The sequence below is a fragment of the Furipterus horrens genome, unplaced genomic scaffold (genome assembly GCF_987537825.1).
Source record: "Furipterus horrens unplaced genomic scaffold, mFurHor1.1.pri manual_scaffold_3, whole genome shotgun sequence".
NCBI lineage: Eukaryota > Metazoa > Chordata > Mammalia > Chiroptera > Furipteridae > Furipterus > Furipterus horrens.
This window is the reverse complement of record NW_028327173.1, coordinates 17,779,800-17,804,017: the sequence shown is the minus strand read 5'-3', so window position 1 is coordinate 17,804,017 and position 24,218 is coordinate 17,779,800. Positions and strand designations below refer to the sequence as shown.

General features: G+C 44.2%; 2 protein-coding genes across 5 annotated transcripts in view; one reads left to right on the top strand and one right to left on the bottom strand.

The window, feature by feature from the left end:
- Positions 1-20,108, top strand: part of EYA3 (EYA transcriptional coactivator and phosphatase 3) — a 98,971-nt gene extending 78,863 nt beyond the window's left edge. For 2 of the 4 annotated variants that reach the window (XM_090268905.1, XM_090268903.1), the window contains 3 exons: positions 131-252; positions 5,045-5,145; positions 19,433-20,108. In XM_090268905.1, the coding sequence (XP_090125031.1) occupies positions 131-252; positions 5,045-5,145; positions 19,433-19,549 (340 nt within the window). In that variant the 3' untranslated portion in view covers positions 19,550-20,108. Of the gene's footprint in view, positions 1-130; positions 253-5,044; positions 5,146-11,208; positions 14,846-19,432 lie in introns of those variants that run through there. The other 2 variants (XM_090268906.1, XM_090268904.1) reach the window with 1 other exon arrangement.
- XKR8 (XK related 8) lies at positions 17,822-24,195 on the bottom strand. The gene is made up of 3 exons (XM_090268907.1): positions 23,795-24,195; positions 21,465-21,661; positions 17,822-19,081 (listed from the first exon to the last, which is right to left on the bottom strand). Exons 1-3 carry the CDS (start codon positions 24,085-24,087, stop codon positions 18,372-18,374), a joined length of 1,200 nt encoding a protein of 399 aa, XP_090125033.1. The 5' UTR covers positions 24,088-24,195; the 3' UTR covers positions 17,822-18,371.
- Positions 24,196-24,218: the final 23 nt, after the last annotated feature.

The window sequence follows — 24,218 nt, the reverse complement described above, 5'->3', positions numbered from 1 at the left end:
TATCATACCATGCCCTTTAAGATTAGTTTTTAATAATTAGATCCTAAAGAGAAGTTCCATTTGAATACTTGCTCCTGGGTTGGTTTGGTTTCACCTTTTTCTTTGTCTTTTCCTTCTTTATCCCTTCTAGAAAGAATTGTGTGAATGTTCTGATCACTACAACCCAGCTGGTTCCAGCTCTGGCTAAGGTTCTCCTGTATGGGCTTGGAGAAATATTTCCTATTGAAAATATCTATAGTGCTACGAAAATTGGTATGGTTTCTATTCTGTTTCTTGTCACTGACCTTACAATAATATTTCCTACTTATGATGCACTTAATATTTATCATATATTTATCTGCATGGGCAACAGCAGACCCTCCATATCACCCTGCCCAGGCTCTGTAGCTTCAGCTTCACTGGAGAGGACACTCCAGATGTCGATTCAACACCGGAGGAGACAGATACCGTGTCACTCCCGAGTCGGACTGCACAGCCATTCTCGGCGGTGCAGATAGACTCTTAAGAAGCTACACCATCGTCTCTCGAGACGGACGGCTGCCGAACGAATATTTATCACTCTCTCTGGAAGACACTTAATCTTTAATCCTCATAGCAGTCTGCTGGTATTAATGATGAGGCAGGTGAGGCTTAACAGGTTATATAGCTTGCACAAGACTTCATAGATAGTAAGTTACATAAACAGGATTCAATTCCAGGTCTGTGGGACTAAAAACTTATTATGCTCGTTTCCTTTATAGTATTTTAAAGAACATGTTACCTAGTTTTAAAGTCTACTTTTGCCTCACTTCAGATTTCTTTTTCACAGAGAGAGCACTGCAGTATAGTATAATAGAAAAGTCACTAGGTTAAAAATCGAGGACTAAGCTGTATATTTAAAAATGGTTAAACCCCTTACGTCCGTTAGGATGGCTGCTATCAAAAAACAGAAAAATAACCAGTGTTAGTGAAAGATGTGAAGAAATTGGAACCCTTGTACACTTTGGTAGGAGTGTAAAATGATGCTACTGCTATGTAAAACAGTATGACAGTTCCTCCAAAAATTAAAAATATGACTACCATATGATCCAGCAATCCCACTTCTGGGTATACATCCAAAAGAATTAAAAGCAAGATCTCAAATATTTGTACACCATGTCCATAACAGCATTATTCACAATAGCCAAGAGTTGGAAGTAACTCAAACGTCCATCAAATGAATGGATAAACAAAATGTTTGTATATACATATTACTCAGCTTTAAAAGGGAAGGAAATCTTGTCATGTTTGAATCTTGAAGACATACTACGTAAATCACAAAAAGACAAATACTGGGTGTTTTCATTTATATAAGGTACCTAGAATAGCCAAATTCATAGAAACAACGTAGAATGGTGGTTTCAAGGGCTTAGGGGACAGGATAATAGGGAGTTGTTTAATGGGCATAGAATTTCAGATTTACAAGATGAAAAAGTTATGGAGATACATTGTACGATGATGTGAGTATGCTTAACGACACTGAAAGGGACATTTGAAAGTGGTTAAGATGGTAAATTTTAGGTTATGTGTTCCTTTACTACAGTTCTTTGAAAAGGCAAAAACTAATAATAATAAGACTAGCTTCCCCACTACTAGCTCTTTCCATAGGCAGATTACTTTATCTCCTGACCCTCAGTTTTCTTGTGTAAAATGAGAAACTAACAGAAAAGTTGTGAAAATAAAATGAGACTATATTTATGAAGGTACTTTTTAACCCCCAAAAATGTATTCAGTACCAAGTACAGGCATACCTCATTTTACTGTGCTTCACAGATGTTGCATTTTTTACAAACTGAAGGCAAGACCCTCCACCAGCAAAAAGATTCAGCTTGCTTTATCATAATACTTGCTGTAATGCAGTGGTCAGGACTGAACCTGCAGTATCTCCAAGGTATAACTGTGTATGAAATAGTAGGTACACAATAAATAAATATTTGCTGAAATAATTAACTGGCACCAAATTTATACAAAACCAGCTTGTTTCACTGAGAAAGGAGCAGAATGTCTCACTCTGATCCTTATGTGTGAGAAAGAGGATTATGACAACCATCTTCTTACCGCTCCAGACCCTTTAGTCTGTGCTTACAGTTCATACTTCTTATTGTAGCAAAGGAAAAGGGCCTGGAGTTTAAAGATGAGCTATGGTCATTTTTTAATCTACTACTTGCCTGTTATCGGATTTCTCCATTAAAAAAACAGGTTTAATTATTTTAATACACCAATATCTGTGGAGGCTATAAGCCCACCAGTTGACATTTAGTTTTCTCCATTCATTTACCAAATATTTATTAATCACCTTTTATGTGCAAGGCATTTTTTTTTTTTTAATAGGGATACAACAGTGATATAAAAAGACAAAAATCCTTGCCCCTAATGGGAGGAAACAATCGCTAAACAAGCAAATAAAACAAACTATGTCAGATGGTGATAAGTGTTATTAGAAACAGGGAGAGAAGATCCTGTTTTTAATAAGATACTTAGGGAAGGAAGGCATCAATGAAAAGTTACCTTTTACACAAAGACCTAAAGGAGGTGAGGGCATTAGCCATTAATGTATATTGGGGAAAGAGTATGTTGTGGAGCGGGAATAGCAAGTGGAAAAGGTTGGAGGCATGTTCAAGGAAGAAGAATGTTGGAAAATAAAGTCACAGAGTGGGGAGATCCAATGGGGCCTATAGATTATTCTAAAGACTTTGGCTTTTATTCTGATGAAATGCTATTTTAAGGTTTTGAGCAGAAGAGTGACATGATCTGATTTACACATTAAAGAGACCAGTTTGGCTGCTATGTAGCATCTTGAGGAGGGAGTTGGAAGTCAAATGAAGATGTTATTGTAATAATCTAGCATGTGATCATGGGTGGCTTGACCAAGGTAGTAGCAATGGAAGCTGAGACGTAGTCAGTCCTGGATATATGATGAAGGAAGAGCTGACAGTGTTTGCTGATAGGCTGGATGTGAAGTGTGAAAGAAAAATAAGTTAGGGATGACTCCAAGAATTTTGGCCTAAGCAACTGAAAGGATGAAGATGTAATTTACTGAACTGGAGAAGGCTCTTGTACAGAGATTAGGAGTTTCGTGTTGGACGTTAAGTTTGTAATAATTATTAGACATTCAAGTGGAGATGTCAAGTAGGCAATTGGCTATCTGGTTCTGGAAGTCAAAGGAGAGCTCCTGGCTGGAGATAACATGATTGGGAGTTACATTGTGGTCATTTAAGACTGGGTGAGGTCGTAGGAGTGAGTGCTGATAGAGAAGAATAGAGGTCTAAGAACTCAGTTTTGGGGCTCTCTGATATTGAAATGTTTGGATCTTGAGGCATGTTGACAAAATTATGCCCAGCCTAAGAAAAAGTCTTGTAAGAGTTTATTTGAGCCAAACTTAACAACAATGGCCAGGAAGCAAAACCTCAACAGATTGAGATTGCTCCAGAGAATGGCAGTTTTGCAGCAGCTTATTTTATGTATTAAAATCAAAGAAGGAGATTTAAGGGATTACATGAAATCCACTGGTCTTAAATTAGGGAGGCTGGAGAAAGCAAAGCAGGGATATCTCTAAGATTAGATAAAAAGCAAAACAGAGAGACCCATACTTCTTTTAGATTGGTGGGTGCAGGATAGTTAACATTTACAGAACATAGAGATGGTATGTGGACAAGATAACAGTGTGGTCTCATGTTCTGGTGCTGGTCATCATGCCTTTGAGGGGTCTGGAAAAGATGATTACTCTTAACATTTCAGAGGTATGTTATCTTCTTAGGTGCACAGACACTAGACAATTTCAAAGTTAAAGATTGGCCTTTGTCAAGGAAGCTGCAGACCTAAGACATGACTACCCACCATGACCTACTTTTAGTTAGGCTCTACCAAGCAGGACTTCTGAGTATGGGTATGTAGGTTCTTGTCAGTTGTGATATGGTCATCTTAGATTTGGGAATTTGTATGTTTATTACAACAATTTTCCAATAAATGGCAGTCAAGTGCCTTGAGGAAGAGGTGCCTTTTAAACTCACACGGGAACCCTGGTGTTAAGTCACTGGGTCTGACAAAAGGAAAGGATAAGGCTATTGGAGCAGGATGAAAAAGGAAGCAGAGTTAGGACCTTGCTTAACTTAAGAAGGTGGCAGACCCAGGGAAATAAAGCATAAGAGATGGCGAAGGAAAAGCAATGGAAATAATTTCATTTTTATTTATTTCTGCAAGTAAAAAGCACTATCATCTGTTCATATTTTAGATGTAGGTTCCAGATGGGATTTGAATTTTGATACGTTGCCATATATCTAAAAACAGTTTGCAGTGGATTGAAATCAACCATTTCCCAAGGTCAGGTTCAGTGATAGAGTACCTCAGTTGCATTTATAAAGTATAATAATGAAAAAATTCCAGATATGACAGATATTACTGCCATATTCATTGGTACTCTGGGACTCCTCACCTGCTGAAAGACATAAGGCCCATGTCTAGGACTGTTTCTGGAAAGTGAAGAATTGGAGGGAAAATGGCTATTTGTCTATTTTTTATTACTAACAAGAAATCGGGGCCTTATGCTCCCACTTCTTTTTCCTACACTAAAATACTTTCCCCTCAGAAATATCTGTTCATCATGGCACAGTGTCCAGAGCCTAGATTTGGAGTCAGGAGCCCAAAGTCTAGCTATAAGCTTATTTGGATCTGCAGTAAGTCACTGGTCTCATTTCATCTGTTAAAATCCATCCCACTGGATTATTTTGAGAATTAAATAAAGAGTCACTTGAAAATTGCTTTGTGAGCTGTAAAATACAGGAGATGTGGAAAAAGGAGGTTGTGTGCACAGTTCTCACACTGCCTAGGCCACTTGGCCTCCCATTTATAGATCCAAGGGGCCTCCTGGATCTCTAGCTGCCACCACTACTCCCACCAAGCGAACTACGGGGGCTGCCACTTATTTTGTCTAAGCACAGGCAGGTAAACCTAGAAGTATCCCTTTGCTTTGGCATTGGAAAAAGGGTAGGGTGGAGTATCCTAATAGCAAATTGCTTTCTCTCATTAGGTAAAGAGAGCTGCTTTGAGAGAATTGTGTCAAGGTTTGGAAAGAAAGTCACCTACGTAGTGATTGGAGATGGACGAGACGAAGAAATTGCAGCAAAACAGGTATAACCACGGTAAAGGCAATAGTCTATGTGGGAATGCATTGAGCAATTAGAAAAATGGTTAGACTCAGAAATCTTAGCAGTCTTTTGTGCATTTACAGTGTTGTTTCCCATTTCTGCTTCCTCTCCCATTTTTCTTTAAGAAAGAGGGTCACTTTTTCCCCAAATGGAGTCTTTTCTATAAGTTGTTAGATCCTCCTTCTTCCTCTCCCCACTGCCATTCAGAAATCTTAAACTCTTTGAACCCTGCTACAGGGACCCCCATCATTAAACCTGATATGGGCCCTGTCTTCCATCTTCATCATGGAGGACAGTGCCTTTTTAAAAAACTAATCATTTAATTTTATTTTTGAAATAGATATAAGTATATCATCCATAAAATTCTCATAACTCCATATTTGAAGGCAAATTTTTAAGTCATCACTTTAAAATGAAGCATTTCATTGGGATTGAAACACTTATTTCTTTTAATATTTTATTTATTTTTAGAGATAGGGGAAGGGAGGGAGACAGAGAGGGGAACATCATTGTGTGGTTGCCTTGCTCCCCTCCCAGACGGGAACCTGGCCCACAACCTGTGCCCTGACTGGAAATCCAACCGGCAGCCGTTTGGTTCACAGGCCAGTGGTCAGTCCACTGAGACACACCAGCCAGGGCCAAACACTTTTTTAAATTTGTAAAATATATTACCTTTCAGTTGCCAAGAACAATAATCTGACAATAAAAAAGGTAGAAATTTACTAACTAATTTTCAATAAAAACTTGAATAAGTGAATGGAATTGAAAAGTGAGTATTGGATAACATTGAGAGTTATTTATTTATTTATTTTTTAAATAACCATGTGTCAAGGTAAGCTGAACTTAGAACTCAACTTTTGGATCATTGTATCAAAAAGTAATAATCTGAGATGTTTAAAAATAATAATGCACATTCATGTAGCCCTCCCCTAAAATATCATTAATAAAAGCAAAAGGGATTTTGTACCATTAATAAAATGAAATAAAATGATTTTAAAATATTTCTTTATATAAAATACTTGCCTGTATTTTATAATATACAATAATTTTTAAGTATATAAATATATAATAATTAGATATATCCTTCAATCTCTCTGGGTTCCTGTATTTTCATCAGTAAAATGAATAGTTTTGATTATAAAATCTGTTCAACTTGCTTGAAAATTCTTTGATTTTATAATTCTATGCCTCGAGATGCTTTTATTGTCCTGTATGTCTACATTTTTTAAAGGATACTATCATCGGGTTTCTTTCACATGTTTAAAAACATGTAAAACTTATATTTTCTTTGGAATTCACACAGCTCATGGTCTCTTACCTGATGTCAGTACCAAACAAAGTTAATTAAGTGTCCTTTGAGGGAAAAAAAAAAAAAAGTTTTCTTCCATACTGGAGACCAGGAGACCAGTTAGATAGCACCACTGTGAGGGAGAAGTGAGAGGAAGGATTTACCTAAGACAGCGTGGGGGCGGGGGGCAGACATGGGGAACGACAGAGTAGTTTATTTTGAAGAAAGAAATCACAGAATCTGCTGAGAGTTAAAGATAATATAGAAGATTCTACTTTGGAGATTAGGAGAAGTGTGATAGTATGGGCAGATTTATGAACATTAAAAAGAGGACAGGCCCCGGCTGGTGTGGCTCAGTGGATTGAGCGCCAGCCTTTGAACCAAAGGATCAACGGTTCGATTCCCAGTCAGGGCACATGCCTGGGTTGTGGTCTGGGTCCCTAGTTGGGTACCCACGAGAGGCAACCACACATTGATGTTTCTCTGCCTTTCTTCCTCCCTCCCTCCCTTCCTCTGTAGAAATAAATTTAAAAAATATTTTTTTTAGATGTCAGTTTGTGATAGCAGAATGTTGAACTCAGTTGCAAAAGTTGAATTTGAAGTAATTTTGATAATTCAATTATGATATTTTTTCTACTTTATTTAAAAATAAATCACCAATTGGGGAAAATAGATTAAATAGGTAATGATCATATACAAATCAAAAGGAAGAAAGACACATTTCCAATAGAAAAATGGGCAAAGACAATAGCCAGGAATTCACCAAAAAAGAAAATACTCACCTACAGCCAAAATTGTTTTACCCAGCAAAGCTATCATTTAGAATCAAAGGACAGATAAAGTGCTTCCCAGATAAAAATAAACTAAAGGAATTCATCATCAGCAAACCATTATTATCTGAAATATTAAAGAGACTTATTTAATAAAAAGATGATCAAAACTATGAACAATAAAATGGCAATAAGTACATATCTATCAACAGTTGAATCTAAAAAGCAAACTAAGCCAACAAAAACAGAGGCAGAATCGTGGTTACAGAGAGCATTTTGATGGTTTCCAGATGGGGAATAGGTGAAGAGGTGAGAGGAATAAGAAGTACAAATAGCTAGTTATAGCAATAGGGATGTAAAGTACAGTATAGAAAATGGAGGAGCCAAAGAACTAATACGCATGACCCATGCACATAAACAATGGTGAAGAGATTGCCTGAAGGAGTGGGGGGTGCTGGGTGGAGGGAGCAAAGGGGGAAAAATCAGGACAACTATAATAGCACAATCGATAAAGTATAATTTAAAAAAAAACAACAAAGAAAATATCCAAATGACCAATAAACATGAAAAATGCTCAACCTCATGAACAATTTAAGAAATGTGAAATTAAAATAATAACTTGATCAGGATAACCTTTAGGCATAATTACATTGCTTTTTTGGAGAAATGGTTTTCCTCCCTTTCCAAATTAGACTTGAATCTGCTTAGAATGTACTTTGAAGCTATAACCGTGTGCTCTGGCTTACGGAAGCAAGAGTGGGAGAGGGAGGCAGGAAGCCTGGTTGGACCATAGCAAGTGGATAATGACATTAACACGTGGGCCAGGAATGTGCTGAGAAGAGCTGACGGTTGGAGGAATTAATGATGAGCAACAAGTGAAAAAGAATCTTTTGCAGACTGAAATAACTCATTTCTGAAGGTGAAGAAAAAGTGAAATATATTCCCCTAATCCAGTTAGCCAGGATTCATTAACACAGTCATCCCGACATATCTGGAGAAGTTGAGAAAGCACCAGGTAGATATTCAAAAGCACCACAGGTGCAGTGTCTTAGGTACATCGGTACAGAATTTGAAGTTTGACCTATACATTCTAATAACCAATAAATGGAGTTTTGTTTGGAATTTTTAAAGGAGCCCTAGGAATTCAGAAGAAAATGATAAATCCTATTAAAGAAAAAAAACATCAGGAGAAAAAGCAGAATTTGTCCAATTCCATTTGAAATCTGTAGAAGAAATTAAGAAACAAAACAATGATGAAACTTCATTTCACCCACTTCATGACTCTTCGTGGTGTATTTTATAACAAGTCTTAATCTTCACGATAGCAGTGCAGTTAATTTTCTAGTCCCCTTCTGTGTATATTGCTGATTATATGTCTTTAGCATCCACCTACTATTCAGACTGAATAAAGCTTAAAATCCAAGGAATGCCTTCTCATTTTGCAGGCTGAAATTTTTGAAGCCATATTACCAGCCTATGTAGAGTGGGATTTCAGGGCCTAAAGCTGTCATTTGTATATGCTTTGGAAAGGAAAACAAAAAATTCTAAGGAGAATCTGAACCTGACCTTCAGTGTACTTCCTTGGATCACCTTATCTACTTGGAGAGGTAGTAGCCTTCATTCAGAAGTTCTCTTTGTTAGGCTTCTCAGTTTTACGGAGGACATCAGACTTTGAATTGTCTGATAATATACATTAAGTCTATATTTAAGTGACAAGACAAAAAAATCTGTAATTCAGGGTAATACTGAATCATAAAATATTACTAATTGTTTACTGAGATGTTATCAGTGTCTTAGCTGAGAGAAGTAATGTTTTGGGAAGACTAACCAGAGAATGTATGCTCTGTAGAGGGTGCTGTGGTGTGCCGCCCAGACGCCCGGCAGGACCGAGGCACTTATTTCCTTAGCCCCCTGCTCTTAGCTGCTAATGGCTCACAGTCCCTCTCCCAGAACTGTCCTCAGCAGAAGCTGCCTTACCCAGGGTTACATCTTGCTTCTAGTTACTGGTGGGGTGAGGGCATAGCTCTAGTCTCCTTCCCTCATCTCTGAAGGGTGCTCCAGCTCCTGAGCGCCCTCTGGGATGGATCATCGCCTCTCCAGCGGCTATACACAGTTCAACTTTGGGCAGTGCTTGCTGAAGGGCATGAGATTTGGCTACAAAAAGGCACATAATTCTCACTTTTCCAGGCTTCAGATTCTCAAAAACCATTACAATCAATGGGGAATTGTTTTGGAGAAAGCCCTTTCTGTTTCTGAGCCCTGGAAAGATTGTTCTGATGTAAACGCCCCCCAACTGCAATTCTTTGTCCTTTTTTTTTTAAGGATTTTATTTTTTACTTTTTTTTTAGAGAGAGGAAGAGAGGGAGAAAGTGAGGGAGAGAAACATCCATTGGTTGCCTTTCACACGCCCCCAACTGGAGATCTGGCCTATAACCCAGGCATGTGCCCTGATTGGGAATCGAACCAGTGACCCTTTGGTTCGCAGGCCAGCACTCAATTCACTGAGCCACACTAGCCAGGGCCAGTTGCCCCTTCTTAACACAGAAGGGCAGATGCAAGAGTCTTAGCTGTGGAATCTAAAATCACACAGATCCAAATCTGAATCATTTATTGGCTGTGTGAATTTGCACAATTTACTTATCCTCTTTGAGTTTCCTCATATGCTAAATGGATCTACAGAAGTTCTTTCTTCTACCCCAGTTTTCTTCTAGCAACTCTGTTTCTTAAACTTGGAGGCAGTGGGTTATCAACTGGGACTGCTCTCCTAATTTCCTTCATTCAGTAACATACAAACGGTCAGCAACTGTTAATGAACTGTGAGATTGATAGTGATAAGTTGTCCTTATTAAGCCATTGTGTTTTCATTTGCCACTTGATGTAGCAATTCAAGGGCCTTTATTTTTTTTCCCACATGTTATCTTTGGAGTTTTGATTCTAAAGTGCTTGTTGCCCTCTGGGGAAGATACTAGTGGGTGTAGGTGTAAGTGCTTCTTTGTCTGAGGAAGGGAGAAGAGAGATAAAGAACAACTCGTCATTAGCATAGTGTCTCTAAGATGATGCTGTAATCATCTACCATAGAATATACCTGTTGGGAAATGCCTTAGAACCTCTCTGCAGTTCAGCCTGTACCCTGTGAGGGATCCTTTCTACAGCCTCTTTGACAGACTTTCTAGTCCTTGTCTGCACATACCTAAGCGTAAAGAGGCTGCTTCCCAGGTGTGTTGTCCACACTGTTAGGATGTTCACCTTCCATTGAACTTAAGTTTGTTTCTCTACCTTTCGCATCTTGTTCCTAATCTGGCACTCCTGAGCACAACATAACAAGTCTGCTTTCTCTTTTATGTATTAAAAGCCTCTTAAATATGTGTGAGCAACAAGCTAGAAAAAAACTGAGTTACAGGCCAAAAGAACTGTTCTAGGACTTCAGAATTCTGGGCAATTTGTACCCAGTTTGAACAAGACCATCAGAAAGCTAATATCCTTCAGCTTCATAAAACATGGCTTCTAACACTTAGATTTGTCAAAGCCCTTTAAAAGGCTTTCAGAACAGCACACAGTATTTTGGATATAATTCTGACTGTATTATATAATGGGATAATTACTTCCCATATTTGTATGTTCCTGAATCTTGGTCACGGACAAGATTTGGGTCATCTGTAAAAAATATATATAATATTAGTACTCATGTCTTCTGTGGATATTTTATTTGATCCTGAAGACCCTATATAGTAGCTAGAACAAGTATATCTTTCGTAAAAGCACAGTTACCACTGAAACCTAATAAAAATCTCTCACATTGTAGAGTGTTCTATAGTATACAAAGTCCTTAGACATATGACTTATTTGATCCTTGTGCAGCCCCGTGAGGTGGGTAGCAGTAGAGAGGATTACCAAGTACCTTGGGGAGAGGTCTGTGGAGAAAGGAGTTTGGGTAAATACGACCTCCCAAAAGAAGTCGGGTTAACCAGCCATCCCCGCTCTCTTCCAGCACAACATGCCTTTCTGGAGGATCACAAACCATGGAGACCTGGTGTCCCTCCACCAGGCTTTGGAGCTTGATTTTCTCTAAGAACTGGAATGAAGAGCCTTCCCCGTGAGCTCCTTTTCACTCCTGAAGGGAGCTAGAGACCAGAACCAACTGGGAACTCTCTCTCTCACTCTCTCCATGGAATGCTGGCGAGAACACAATCAGAACCAGCGGCTGCAGGGGATGAAGCTTAGTTTTTGCTAAGAGTGAGCTGCAGCCCTGTTCATCCTTGTGCAGAAGCAGGAGACAATTGGATTGAGAGAACAATAGACTCACTGCACCTACAGTTCTTCTGTTTTTTTGTTCGTTTGTTTTTGTTTTGTTTATTTTGTTTCAGAAAATGAAGAAAAAACAAAAAACAAAAGGAAATTCTTGGGGCAGAGTTGCACTCTTCGTCCATGACCTGATTGAGAACTGCTGTTAACTTGTGGTGATAGGATAAACGTGGCCAACTTTGGTAGTAACATCTCTTGCAGTCTATAATCTCCTTAGCTGTAGAACATATTCCCAGTGAATGTATATGTAATTTGTATAGGTAAGGGTCTGGTCTCTAAAGCAGGCTTTCCCTCCTTTCTTTTTCTAGCAAAGAAAGGGGTGTGTAAAGTTTCCTTGGAAAATAGTAATTGAACTATCTAAAATACCTCTCTGTGACAGTAGCGCCTCTTGAGCCGCTCCAGTGGTCTGCTCTCTAGGATGGTTTTCCTCCTGTTCTTCCATCTCCTAGGTTGCTGCACTGTGGGGCACTAGACACTGATTAGCTTTAGACTTTGGTACTTCCTATCCTGGAAGCCTTAGTCCCTTTCCTAATCCCTGTTCCCCTTTAACCAAATGGCACAACCCTGGAAACTCCTCTTAGACAGTAAATGCTAATAAGCCTTTAGCTTGACTCTTTTATTCAAAGAGTATGTCCCAGGGGCTTACCTCCAAACTGGAGAGAAGGGACTAGGCTTCCTGTGAATTTCCACTTCTTAGGTTTCTGAAAGAGGAAATTCCACCTTTACCCGCTGCCGAGAAGCACTCTTTCCATACCAGATGCTTGTGCATCCTGCCTTCTCTTCCTTCTTCGTCATCAGTGTAGGCTCTTGTCCCTCTCCTGCCCTTTGTATCTCACAGACACCTCCCTTCAGCTCTGGCCAGTCCCTAGGCTTTGGACCCAGGAAGTCAAATTAAGTTTAAAAACAGGCTTATAACTACGTTTTGGGCAAAACTACCAAATGTAATTGACTTCCTTTGAAGCCCTTAAGCCCTATGAAGGGTATCATGGGCATATATTTACCCAGATCTCTCTGAAAGAGGAGATTGCTCTGATCAAAACCCATTTTCCCATGGTACGCCCTTCCCACTTCTCAAATCCCATTCTGAAATGGGAAACCAGAAGCCAGAAAGACTTTCCTGTTTTAAATGAAGTTGCTGGACTCCCTACTCCATGCCTAGAAAAGTAATCCTGGGCCAAATGCAGGAACATCTTCCAGCCCACCTGTGTTTGTGGATGCTCCATCCCTCCACGACCAACCTAGGCATCTGCTCAGGAAGGGTAAACTCCCCTGGAGCTGAGGAAGTGCAGCCTCTCCCAGGCTGCAGTGAGGAGTGATTATATAAGCATCTCAGAGAGATGTAGTCTGGGTTCTCAATAGGGGGCATTCTTGACCAACCCCCACTATACCTGCTTGTCCCCAGAGATTCTTCATACCCATTTCCAGAGATGTTGCAGCATCAAGAGGTCAGACTCCTCCCCAGGCCAGGTCACTCAGACAGCAGAGAAAGGCTGTACACATTCCTTCAGAACTGATTTGAGAAACTGCTTCAGGACTCACGATTTTCGGGAAGAGGTTTCTGGAGAGGAGTTGAATTCAGTGCTCATTCCTTGGCTGCTGCTTTGGGCTTGTTTCCATTGGTGAGGTGAGAGTAGTGGGTTATGTAGTCTGAGGCAGACCTTGCCTTGGTCTGATTTCAACCCAGTTGTTCAGGTGCTGCTCTGCCTTGCTTGATAATTGATCTTAGAAAGCTCTAGGATGGTCTTTTCTTCCAGGCCCCAAGCCCTCCACCTACCAGCAGTGTAAGTGTTGGTTTCCTGCCCTGGACGTAGGCCACCGGGTTGGTGCTTTTCTTCAGGCTTGTGAGGCTGTGGAATGGTACCCCCGTTATGCACACAGGTCTACACACAGACATCTCCCTCTCCCTGCCCTTTGGGAGAAGCTCTTTATTCCTTGGATATGACTTGGACCCCTTTTTCAATGGCCTTTTCCCTCCTGGCCCAACTGCCCAGCCTAGGTGTTTGCAAAAGGAACTTGAAATTGACCAAGAGAGGAGAGGATGATCTCTGAGCAGAGTAGCATTTGCTCTTTTCTAGCTGTCGCCACCATCCTTTAGAGGGCAGGCAGAAAATGGGACCGGGCTTCTCTTTGCCAAAATGAATTGTCCAGGAAACACAGTGCTCTTCTTTTCCCCTGTGTTCTCCTTCTCCCCAGCACAAAGATCTGCAAAGGAAGATAAGTGGGTAGCACCAAGAGCTCTTGGAAGCTGAGGGCCCAAGAACACTGGGGGTCCTTTCATCAAGGAGGGGAACCCTATTTACTAGAAAGAGTCCCGTGAACTTAGCCACATGGTGAATCCTTCCCCCAGCTGGGGACTGTGGGTTCTGTAAGAAGGGTCTGCACACTTCGTGGTGAGGACTGTCTAGTAAGGGATCTGGAGTTGTCAAGTGTGTCCTGGGTTTAGGAGGTGGCTTGACTTCCGAATGTAAAACTGTGCCTTAGCATCACCCTGTCCAGTCCCCCCGGGGCAGCTGGTGGTGTCCAGGAGGATGGATTACTGCTCCAGGTTTAGATGCTTTTATTTGGTTTAGGGTGTTCCTGTCTTCTGCTCTGCGAGTTGGGGTGGGGGGGCGGACAGTTAAGTGTCCCAGGGAACTTGTGCCACAGCTTGTTCGCAGGTCACACGGACTCGGCTTTGAATCTCCCAAGTAGAACGACTGGGAAACTCCAGCTGCAGCATATGGAGCTTCTAGATGTTCCTTCCCTTGAATGGGTGTCAGTGCCACTGAAGCATGGGGGAGAGGAGGAGAGGGGCAGCTACTCTCCCTCTTCCTGGGAGTTAGGGTCTCAGCCAAGGGGTGGTCTCAGCCTTCGCTCCTGCAGGAAGGGGCAAGCAGGGCCCCTCTTCAGCAAGCTTCTATTTCTTACCACTGAATTGGTTCCCTTTTTCATCCAAAAGTTGGAACTCCCCAGATTCATACTATACAAGCCAAATCAGAATTCTGAGATTCTAAAATTTCTCAAACCATGAGAGAAATCTGGTTCTGGTCCATCCCCGATCAGCAGGCCCCCTGTTTCTTCCTCTCTGAGTCAGACAGCTCTAGCAAGCAAGGCTCAGTGGCTAGTTCCGAATGCACTGACAGGAGCCATCCCATTAAGGACGACTTCTCCAAACCTGACCCTTCGGATTACACATGCCTCCTTTAGCAGGGAAAGGCATTGATTGAGTTGGATATATTTATGTGACTGCGGGCATTCGTGGCTGTAGAGTCTTTGACCATAATGTTATATGTAATGGGAACTATCTTGTAAACTTGAAAAAAATAAAGTTTTTATTTTCTATACAGTTTGCTCCTGTGTCTTTTCTGAATAGGATCGGCCCAGTTGCCCAGCTGAGTAGGATCCTGAGTAAGGCTTCATAAAAATCTGAAGAGCTCATTAGAAATTTAGCATTCTTTTAATAACTGAATCATAAATTTCACCAAAAAAGTAAAGATGAAATAACCATTTTTGGTATAAATATATGTACATGGGGAAATAAATATTTTTAAATAAATTTCAAGGGAAAGTTTATTAATTGTGTCTAAAATATATTGCTTTTTAAAGTTTAGGACTGGTATGGTAACAGATTCCATTTGCTGTCCAATGTGCTGACATTTAATTATTACAGAGAGAATAACTTAGCTGTGCTGAGTTTAAAACGCAAACGCAATAAACTGACAAACTGACAACAAACCTTGTTTGATTTGGCCTGATTTCATGTCATAGCAACTACTTTCTCTCATTTCTTCAGATTTGGGTCTGACTGTCCATTATTGGCCTGAAAAAATGAAGAATTGTTTTGCCTTTTATTTCATGAAGGAAATCAGAATTTGGTTCTAGCTTCCAAGTACTATACAATATACAAGTCAGACTCTACAAGGTGTATTTTTTCACAAAATAATGATCCCAGAAAAGGAGTTGCCATGCATTCTAGGCATTAAATCTTTTCATCAGATTTTGGACCACACTGTAACAAGCAAACTTGTAAGTTGCTATATATAGTCTTACTTGCCCGTAAGTACAAATATTAGAGTACTGATTGCTTCTCAAGCCCAAAGAGTAAACATCTTCATTTCCCCCTACAATAACAACACCTGCACATTTCTCAAAAAACTTCGGTGGCAGGCCATTCAGGAGGTTTTTATTCTTCAGAAACAAATTTCTTGACATTTAAAAAAATGATTGAGCCCTGGCTAGTGTGGATCAGTGGACTGAGTGCCAGTCTGCAAACGGAAAGGTCGCCGGTACAATTCCCGGTCAGGGCACATGCCTGGCTTACAGGCCAGGTCCCCAATTAGGGGCATGTGAGAGGCAACAGACCGATGTACTTCTCACACATCGATTGATGTTTCTCTTCCCTCTTCCTCCCTTCCTCTCTAAAAATAAATAAATAAAATCTTTTAAAAAAATTGATTGGAATCTTCAAAAGAAATTTCTAATGGCATGTAGCATCACTCATCTTTTCAAAGCTCTTGATTCTGTAAACAAGTGCATTTACAAATGCTTTTTAGGTAGTACAGTATACATTGTTTGGAGTTGACTGCATATATATCGCCATCATTTGACAATTTCATCTAGAGTATGGGTGAGAACTTGGGCAAAAATTAAAAACATCTTTTTTGGTTTTCTCGGGGGAAAATAGGGAATTGCCTAAAACTTTGCATCTTCCATTGACATATTTGGCATCTCCTCTGAGCCTCATCACCACATAATGACAGGAAGAAATGTGGAAAAGTAAATGGAGCAAATACTTGGTTTACTGAAACGTAGGACTTATGTCCAAGGCTAGGCTGGGCACTTAGCCCACTGTCTGGGGGTCTCAACCCTTATTATTCCTTATGAGTTGAGAAAAATGATAATGATTTCACTGTTGTTGTTTGTGTGTATGTGTGTGTTTAAATGTATTCAGTTAAAAGAATGGTCCTTTTCCTGAGTTCATTACATCCTTTCTTTTAGAGATGATGATGATAGATGGTGATAGTTTTTACTGTGGTTTTTTTTTGTTGTTAAAATTAAGTTGGTGACCATGTTGACCATTTTACTGGTCCATGAAATTCAAAAGCCTGGAAATCCTTTCTGCCTGTACTATTTTAAGTGTGTAAAGATGCACCAGCATCATCTTCCCACAGCCTCTCCCTGCTCCCAGCCCTCACCTCTGTCACCTTGGCTGTAGGCCAATATAGCCGCTGCAAGCCCTCCTTCATAGTCACTGCTGACTTGGTGTCTGGGATAAAATTCATGTGTATGGCTGTCCTCCCTCAACTCCCTTAGGGCTTAGTTTCTCAGGGAGACCTTCCCTGGCCATTCTACATAAAATTGTGAACTCCCACACAACACACAAAAACGCACTCACTCTTCCTGTCCCCTTCCCTGCTTTTTCTTCTAGTACTTAACACTATCTGACGCACTGTTTTACTTATCCTATTAGCATGTCTGTCTACACTAGAATGAATGAATAATGGAACTGAAGACTCTGAATCCCATCACAATGGGGACTGTTTTCTTCTGTCCCCAGCACCTTTTTCCTGTTCCTGTTTCTCCAAACCACAGACCTCCCAGTAGCAGCAAAAGGTTCCACCTCCCTGGCACCATTGCCCACTTCCACACACTGTAAGCCAGTTCATCACCTAAACCCTCCCTGAGCTCCCAGCCTAAAGACCTCCTGGGCTCTCGCACTCATTTCCTGGTACCAAAGGTGTTTGTGGCTACTCCTGCCAGGCCCAACAGCAGAGCACGAGTTAGTCCAAATCTGGGTTCTGGTGCCTACCTGAACGATCAACCTACACCAGCTCACCAGCTCCTGAAACTTAGGAAATAAGGTTGAGAAGTCCTGCTAAGCCAGCCCCCTTCTCTGTCCCAGGGCCTTGGCCCATTTTGAGCAATGGACTTTGTGTTCCTGATCCCTTCTTTCCAGGCGGCTTTGAGTTCTGCAGATTTAATTAATGACACGACTAGTTTGGAGGATTTTAGAAGTTTTTAATAATAACCTAGTAATACTGTTCAACAAAAACACATGTGTCTTTCACTTGCAAACACACATGCACACACCTTCTCTTCTCTCACAATCGACTTTGAGGTAGAAAGTACACTGACTAAAGTATAAAAAACACTCAAGAGGGCTGAGCCATGGCCCAGACCATGGTTCACAAGGCACTTGGTTGAAAGGCAGCCCCTTGAGAGCAGGGGCAGAGGCTGGACCAGCTGCACCAAGGCCTTGGAGGGGTTGATGGGGGCCGGCCGACTGGGCATGGCTGGCTTCCCAAAGCCGGAGCAGCCGGAGCAGCCGGAGACAGTAAGGGTGGCAGCTGAACTTGTTCTAGGCTCCAAAGCTAGAATGATGTTCCTGGCACATAAAATGCTCTCAGTAAACATTTGGTGAATGAACTGAATGACTGAGGTGGGGCAGGGGAGAAAGAACTAGAGAACACATCCTGGAGGTCTTGGGACCTTCTAGCCCGGGATGGCAGAGTGAAGGGTGGGAGAGCACCTCCACAGACTGTTTTAGAGGTGGAAGTACCAACACTGCGATGCTTTGGGCACCAGATACACTGAATGGGAGAAAGAGAAAAGGAGATCTCTTCTTTCTTCCCAAAGTGTTTTATAATTGAGACCCTTGACCGTCCAAGGGCCTGATCCTTCTCTTCTTATTCTTGTCCTTAAAGGGAGGCCTCTGTCTTACTCAACTCTGGTCTTCAGTGCCTGGCAAGATGAGGCAACAAGTGCTTGTTGAGTGAACCAAGGCCCATAGCAGCATTATTAACTTATCTTCTGCATTCTACCGACTGATTGCATCTATCCTTCTGTCCCCTGGCTGGATCTGACCCTGCCTCAAAGGACCCCATTTACCTCTCCCTCCCATGGCAAAGCAGCCTCATCCCAAGCCTTGTCGAAAAAATTCTGGGCCAAATGGGCCATGCGCCTGTTCTGAGGTAGCTGACTCCACTCCAGGCAGCGGAGGCTCCGGGTCCCATCCACCTGGGCAGGCTCCCAGTGGCGGCGAGGGTGCAGCCAGCAGTAGTAGACCAGCCGCAGAACCAGACCCAAAAGGAAGCTAATGCCACCTACCACCAGCAATATCTGCAGCAGGGTCCCACTGGACAGCCAGGCACTTTGAGTTACCCAGGTGACCACCAAGAGAATACTGTCACTCAGGAGAAACACCAGGTGGATGGTGGCGCGGCCTCGAGTGTGACCCTCAGCCACATTGAACCAGGCGAAATAAAGGATGGTGGCCACTGTTGCCCGGTACAGCCACTCAGAGCAGGGATCGGGCATAAAGTCGGTGCCCTGAAACCAGACCCAGAACAGCAGCACCAGCCATAGACCCAAGAAGTGCAGAATCACGTAGCGGGGGAAGAGGGCTGAGAACAGGGCCACAGCCAGGACTCGGGGCCACAGCAGCAGCAGGTTCCACAGGAAGTAGATCACGGAGGAGCCCAGCCCTGGGACAGGCTTGGAGGGGAGGCAGGTGCGCAAGGCCCGGTGGTAGTCAAGCAGTGCCCATGAGATGCCAAGAAAGGCCGTGCAGATGCCGACCCCTAAAGAGAGGAAGAGGAAACAGCTGAGCTCTGGGAAGCCTGCCTGGCACTCCCATAACCACCCTGAGGTGGGTCTCAGAACCCCCAATTTGTTGAAGGGAAAACTACGGCTGGGGAACATGGTTCTCACAACCAAAATCAGACCTGGGATTCAAATATGGGGTCTGCCCTTCACCACAAAGTTTCACTTTTCGGGTGCTACCACAGTGATGTTTTTCAAGGATGGAGGGTGTGTGACATATACACCCTCATCTGCACCCCGGGGCTTGGCCACACTGTCTCTACCTAAGAGAGCCCTGTAACCCTTCCTGGATCTGAAAATCAGTAATCCCAGTTCCTCTTTCCTTTCAGAAAGAGAAGCTGGAAACCCCACGAGGAGGCAGCAGGCCTCCCGCTGAAGCTGCCTGGCTGTATGGATGGAGTGTCCTCACTCCACTCTCAGCCTGGGCCCTGGTCTTAATTTTCTAAGACTCGAAGTTTATGGTTGTCCACCATGGACTAGAAGCACCAGGGCTTCCAGGGAGGGAGGGAAACAGCCCTGAACTGTCTCTAGGATGCTTCCCACTGCCCCTTGACAACACATCCATTCAACAGATATTTCCTGGGGCCCTGTTATGGGCCAGGAACCCACGCCCAGCCTGGAATCACATCTGTGGCCATCTTCCTTTCTAAGTGCCCCCCACACTCTAGATCTCAGCAGGACTGGCGTTCGTCCAGTCAGTCCAGCACACTACATTCTCTGACCTGGATAAGCCTTTCCCACGATATTGGTCGGCTGGGAGCACATGCCCCGTTTCTTCTGGCCTACTCCTCCTTACCCTGCAAGTTCCAACCTGAGTAACCCCTAGAGCCACCAATCTGGACCCCACCCCACTCACTTCCGTCTGGAGTAATTATCTATTTCCTTTTCTCTGAGCTCCTTCAGGGTAGGAAATAGATCCTGCTCCTCTGGGATCCCCCAGGCAGCCCAGTACCTCACACATAAAAGCAGCTGATAAACATCTGCTAAATCAAAAGTTGGGAAAGTCTGTCTCTTCCCTTGCTCTTCTCCCCCCACCCCATGCACATACAGTGTAGACTGTATTCATTTATCCCTGGTCCTAGACACCCACTGCCCTCAGACAGACAAAAATGTGTGCCCAGTGAGTGCTGTGTGTCCCAGGGCAAATCACTTCACCTTTCTGTACCTCTTTCCTCTTGTACAGAATGGAGGTAAACACAGCACCAACCTACAGGGCTGTGAATGTGAACACAATTCCCAGTTAATAGCAGGCATTCAATCATGATGGCTGCTATTATTGGTTTTACAATTAAGACTACAAACTCAAATTAGCAAGCTGAAAGCGTCCTTGGAGATCAAGTCCAACTCCATCTCGTACAGCTGTGGAAACTGAGGCCACAGAAGGAAAGACACCAGGTCACACAGTGAGTGATGCCAGAGGGGAGACTGATTCCTCGGGAGGCTGTGGCATTTACAGCACAGGTAAATGGCAGAGGTGTGGCCGAAAAGGGGGAGCCCTGGACCTCGAATCAGACATGAGTTGGAGTCCTAGCTGGGCCACCAGCTGGTCTGTGACCCTGGCACGTTACATCCCTTTTATATGAGAAGACCTTCCCGAAGCTGTTCAGTGTACAGACTTCTCCCATGGCTAATAAGGCCACCTGCCTCTTCCTTTTCAGGTCACTCAGCACATTGTAACTGCCTGCTTTACAGTTATCCCAGTAGGGCAGGGGCGGTATCCTTCTTCACAGCAGCGTCCCTCGTACAGGGACAGGCACAAAGGTGCTCAATAAAAACTTACGTGTATTAAAGTGCTCAATAAACAGCTTCTTGACCAATAAGTTGCCTATTATGTGTTTTCTTCAAAATAGTAAAATTATAGTTAAGCCCTGGCTGGTGTGGCTCAGTGGACCGAACACCGGCCTGCAAACCAAAAGGTCACCAGTTCAATTCCCAGTCAGTGCACATGCCTGGGTTGCGGGCCAGGTCCCCAGTTCGGGGTGCACAAGAGGCAACCACACAATGATGTTTCTTTCCCTCTCTTTCTCCCTCCCCCTAAAAAAAATAAAAAATAAAAAGAATTAAGATTTATTATGCTCCAGGCACTAGGCTTTATATGCATCACCTCCCTTAATCCTTTTATCAGGCCTGTGAGGAAGGATTACTTATGCCTGTTTTACAGATGAAAACAAACTGATACTCAGAGAGGTTGAGTCCAAATTCATATAGTTAGTGTTTAGATTTGAATTCAGGCCTGCCTGACCAAAGGATGTGCTCCTATTTTCTAAGCAGTCCTTATAAAAGAGTGAAAGCATTTCTGATAGTTGTGGGAAACCATCCCAAGCCATAAGGGGGGGGCCAGCTGCTGGTAGAACGACTCACACTGGTAGTACTCGACCTGGCCGCTCTGCAGCGCGATGGCCAGCACCAGCGTGAGCTGGGGCGTCTTCTCCAGGAAGGTCTCGAAGAGCCGCAGCATGCTGATGTCCATCGAGAGGAAGTCGGCGTAGGCCAAGTCAAACTCGGAGGGCGCCTCCTGCCGCCACACCAGCAGCCCTTGCTGCAGCCCTTGCATGCACCTAGGCACATACGGATGACCCAAGGGCCAGGTCAGTGTCCTGAGGCATTCCTCCTTCCCTTGCTTCTCAGGAAGGTGCTGACAGGCTCCAGTCCTAGCTCATCACTAACATGCTGTGGGGCCCTGGGCAAGCAACTTAACCTCACTGAGCTTGTTCCTTCGTCTGTAAAATGAGGATAAAGTATAGCTACTGATGCTCCTGCTGGCCCTGCACCGTCCCAGGTTTATCACAAACCCTGTCGTGTTTCTGCCTTACAATATCCCCATTTTACAGATGGGAAAACAAAGAGCTGATAAGCAGTGATGTTTGAATATCAAAAGCATACAATAAAATTGCCAACAGTGCTAGTTCCCAAGTTTTAGCAAGCCTAAGAACTTCTTAGGATCCTGCGGGGAAGGGGAGCCACTGAGAGCTTCTGAGCACAGGTGAGATTGTGCCTTAGAATTCCCAGGCTATGGAGAGGAGGGAGGGTAGGAGGGGCTAGACCAGAAACCCCGATTTAAGAGGCTGTTGTAACAGGCCAGGGAGAAAGGACAAGAGCCTCAGAGTGGTGGGGATGGAGGCCTGGGCAGAGTTAAGAGTCCAGAGGTTGGGCAGACAGGCCTGGGTGACCCATCAGCATGAGTGGGGAGAGGACGACACACCAAGGCTTCCCCTACCCACAACGGGTCTCCGCTGGCTACCGGGAGGTGAGCCCACTCACTCACAGAGAATTCGCTCATCAGAGGTGCACCGTGACCTCCCGGGCGGACCTGACAGCACAGTAAGGGAGCAGGCCAGCAAACTGGGGTTGGGGCTCTTCCTCTGCAGGAGCCTCTGCCTCTGTTCCCCAACGCCATGGCAGCGCCCTGCCTCAGCCTAGTCACAGACAGAAACAGAGACCCCGTTTTCAAAGCCAAAGCTCAGCACATTGTCTGCCTCCCACTCCACAGACACTGGAGAAGGGAAGATGCATGACATAGGTGCAGACTCGGGGCTCACCAGGGCCTGCCGAGGCGGCAGTATGTTCACGCCCACCCCGAGTTTTACTGATGCCTGCACAGTCTCTCAGGGAAAACCGCCACACTCAGAGCTCCTCTCGCCCACTCCTGGACACTCGATGCGGGGTTGTCAAGGCAAGAGCTGGGGAGAATCCGTAAAAATGGACTCAAAAGCAGAGTCTGGCTCCAGCCACCCCATCCCAGCCCAGCCCACATCCCTGACATTATGGCAAGACTCTAACCCCTTGGTGCCAACATCCCCATCTCTAGAGGGCCCTGCCAGTTCCAGAAAGGAGCAAAGCCCATGCAGACTTCAGGGATCAGGCCTATGTATGCCCAGCCCTGGTTGGCTCCAGGGACATGGATGAGTTAGAACCCGTCTCTGTCCTCTTGCTTGGTCAAAAAGGGGGGTGGGGTGGTAGGGGAGGGAGGAAATGCTCAGGGAGAATACAACTGGGAAAGAAAGGGTGAGAGACACTCAGGGGTGAGGGAACAAGTACTGCTCTGTGGGGCTGGGGCGGGGGTGCAGGCAGCTGGAACTCTCAGGATGACCAGGTGATCATGAAGCTGATTGACATCTGCACACAATTCACAGGTCTCATTTCATTCAATCCTTATCAAACAGAGGCAGGCACCAGGGCCATCCCCATTGGAATAATGAGTAAACTGAGACCTAGAGGGGTCAAGTGACTTGCCCAAGGCCCCCCAGCCGCCTCCATCCACAGCTAAAAGGAACACTGGTCTGTCTGCGTGTCTTTGCGGTCGATAGAATCCATCAGAAGCCAAGCACGATGTTCTTTCCTTCACTCCTCAAAGCAGGCCCGCCTGCAAACCTGTCCCTACATTACTACCTCTTTTAACAGAGGACACCGAAGCTCAGAGAAAGAACTCTGACTCCGAACCATGCCTCTCTTCTCCGGGCCTCCGTTTCCTCACCTGGGCCAGGCAGGATGGGGCGAGACGAGTTCTGAGGGCTGTCAGGCGAGTTATCTTTCTTTTAGGAGCGGGAAGCTCACTTGTAAGTATGGGTGCCCATGGGATAACTCCCCACCCGCTTCCCGTGTCAGGGTGCTCGCCTATACTAGTAGCCTAGAGGCAGGAGGTAGCCCTGGGCTCCGTTCCACCTCCCTCTTCCCGAGGGCGGAGCGCTCACCTGTACAAGAAGCCCAGCTGCAGGAGATGCAGCAGCGCCAGGCAGCGGCCCGAGGGCTGCGACGAGTGCAGGCCCGGGGGGTCGGCGCGCAGCCAGACCCAGCTGTAGACTTGCAGTACGACCGAGGCGAGGCCCAGCAGCGTCAACACCAGAGCGGCCCACAGGTAGTGACCGCTGAGCACATATTGGCTCACGGCCCAGAGGTCGGCGCCCAGGTGGATCAGGAAGGCAGAGATGCCCAATACGCTCAGGATCAGGTCCCAAAGGAGAGTGGCGCGGAGTGACCAGGGCATGACCCGCCACCTTCTCCTACTCCTTCCCTTCTGGGCTGGGACTCTCCCTCCCGGCCCGGGCCCTACGGCAGGAAGGAGGCGGTTACAACCCTTTGAGCTGCCCTCGCCCGGAGCGTCCTGGGCGGGACTCC

Bases quoted from the DNA above. Each gene is read 5' to 3' on its own strand.
- XKR8 (XM_090268907.1), bottom strand. From the start codon at position 24,087: ATGCCCTGGTCACTCCGCGCCACTCTCCTTTGGGACCTGATCCTGAGC. The intron at 21,662-23,794 runs GTGAGCGCTCCG...GTATGTGCCTAG, and splicing joins CAGCTGGGCTTCTTGTACAG to GTGCATGCAAGGGCTGCAGC. The intron at 19,082-21,464 runs GTGAGTCGTTCT...TCCTCTCTTTAG, and splicing joins CCAGGTCGAGTACTACCAGT to GGGTCGGCATCTGCACGGCC.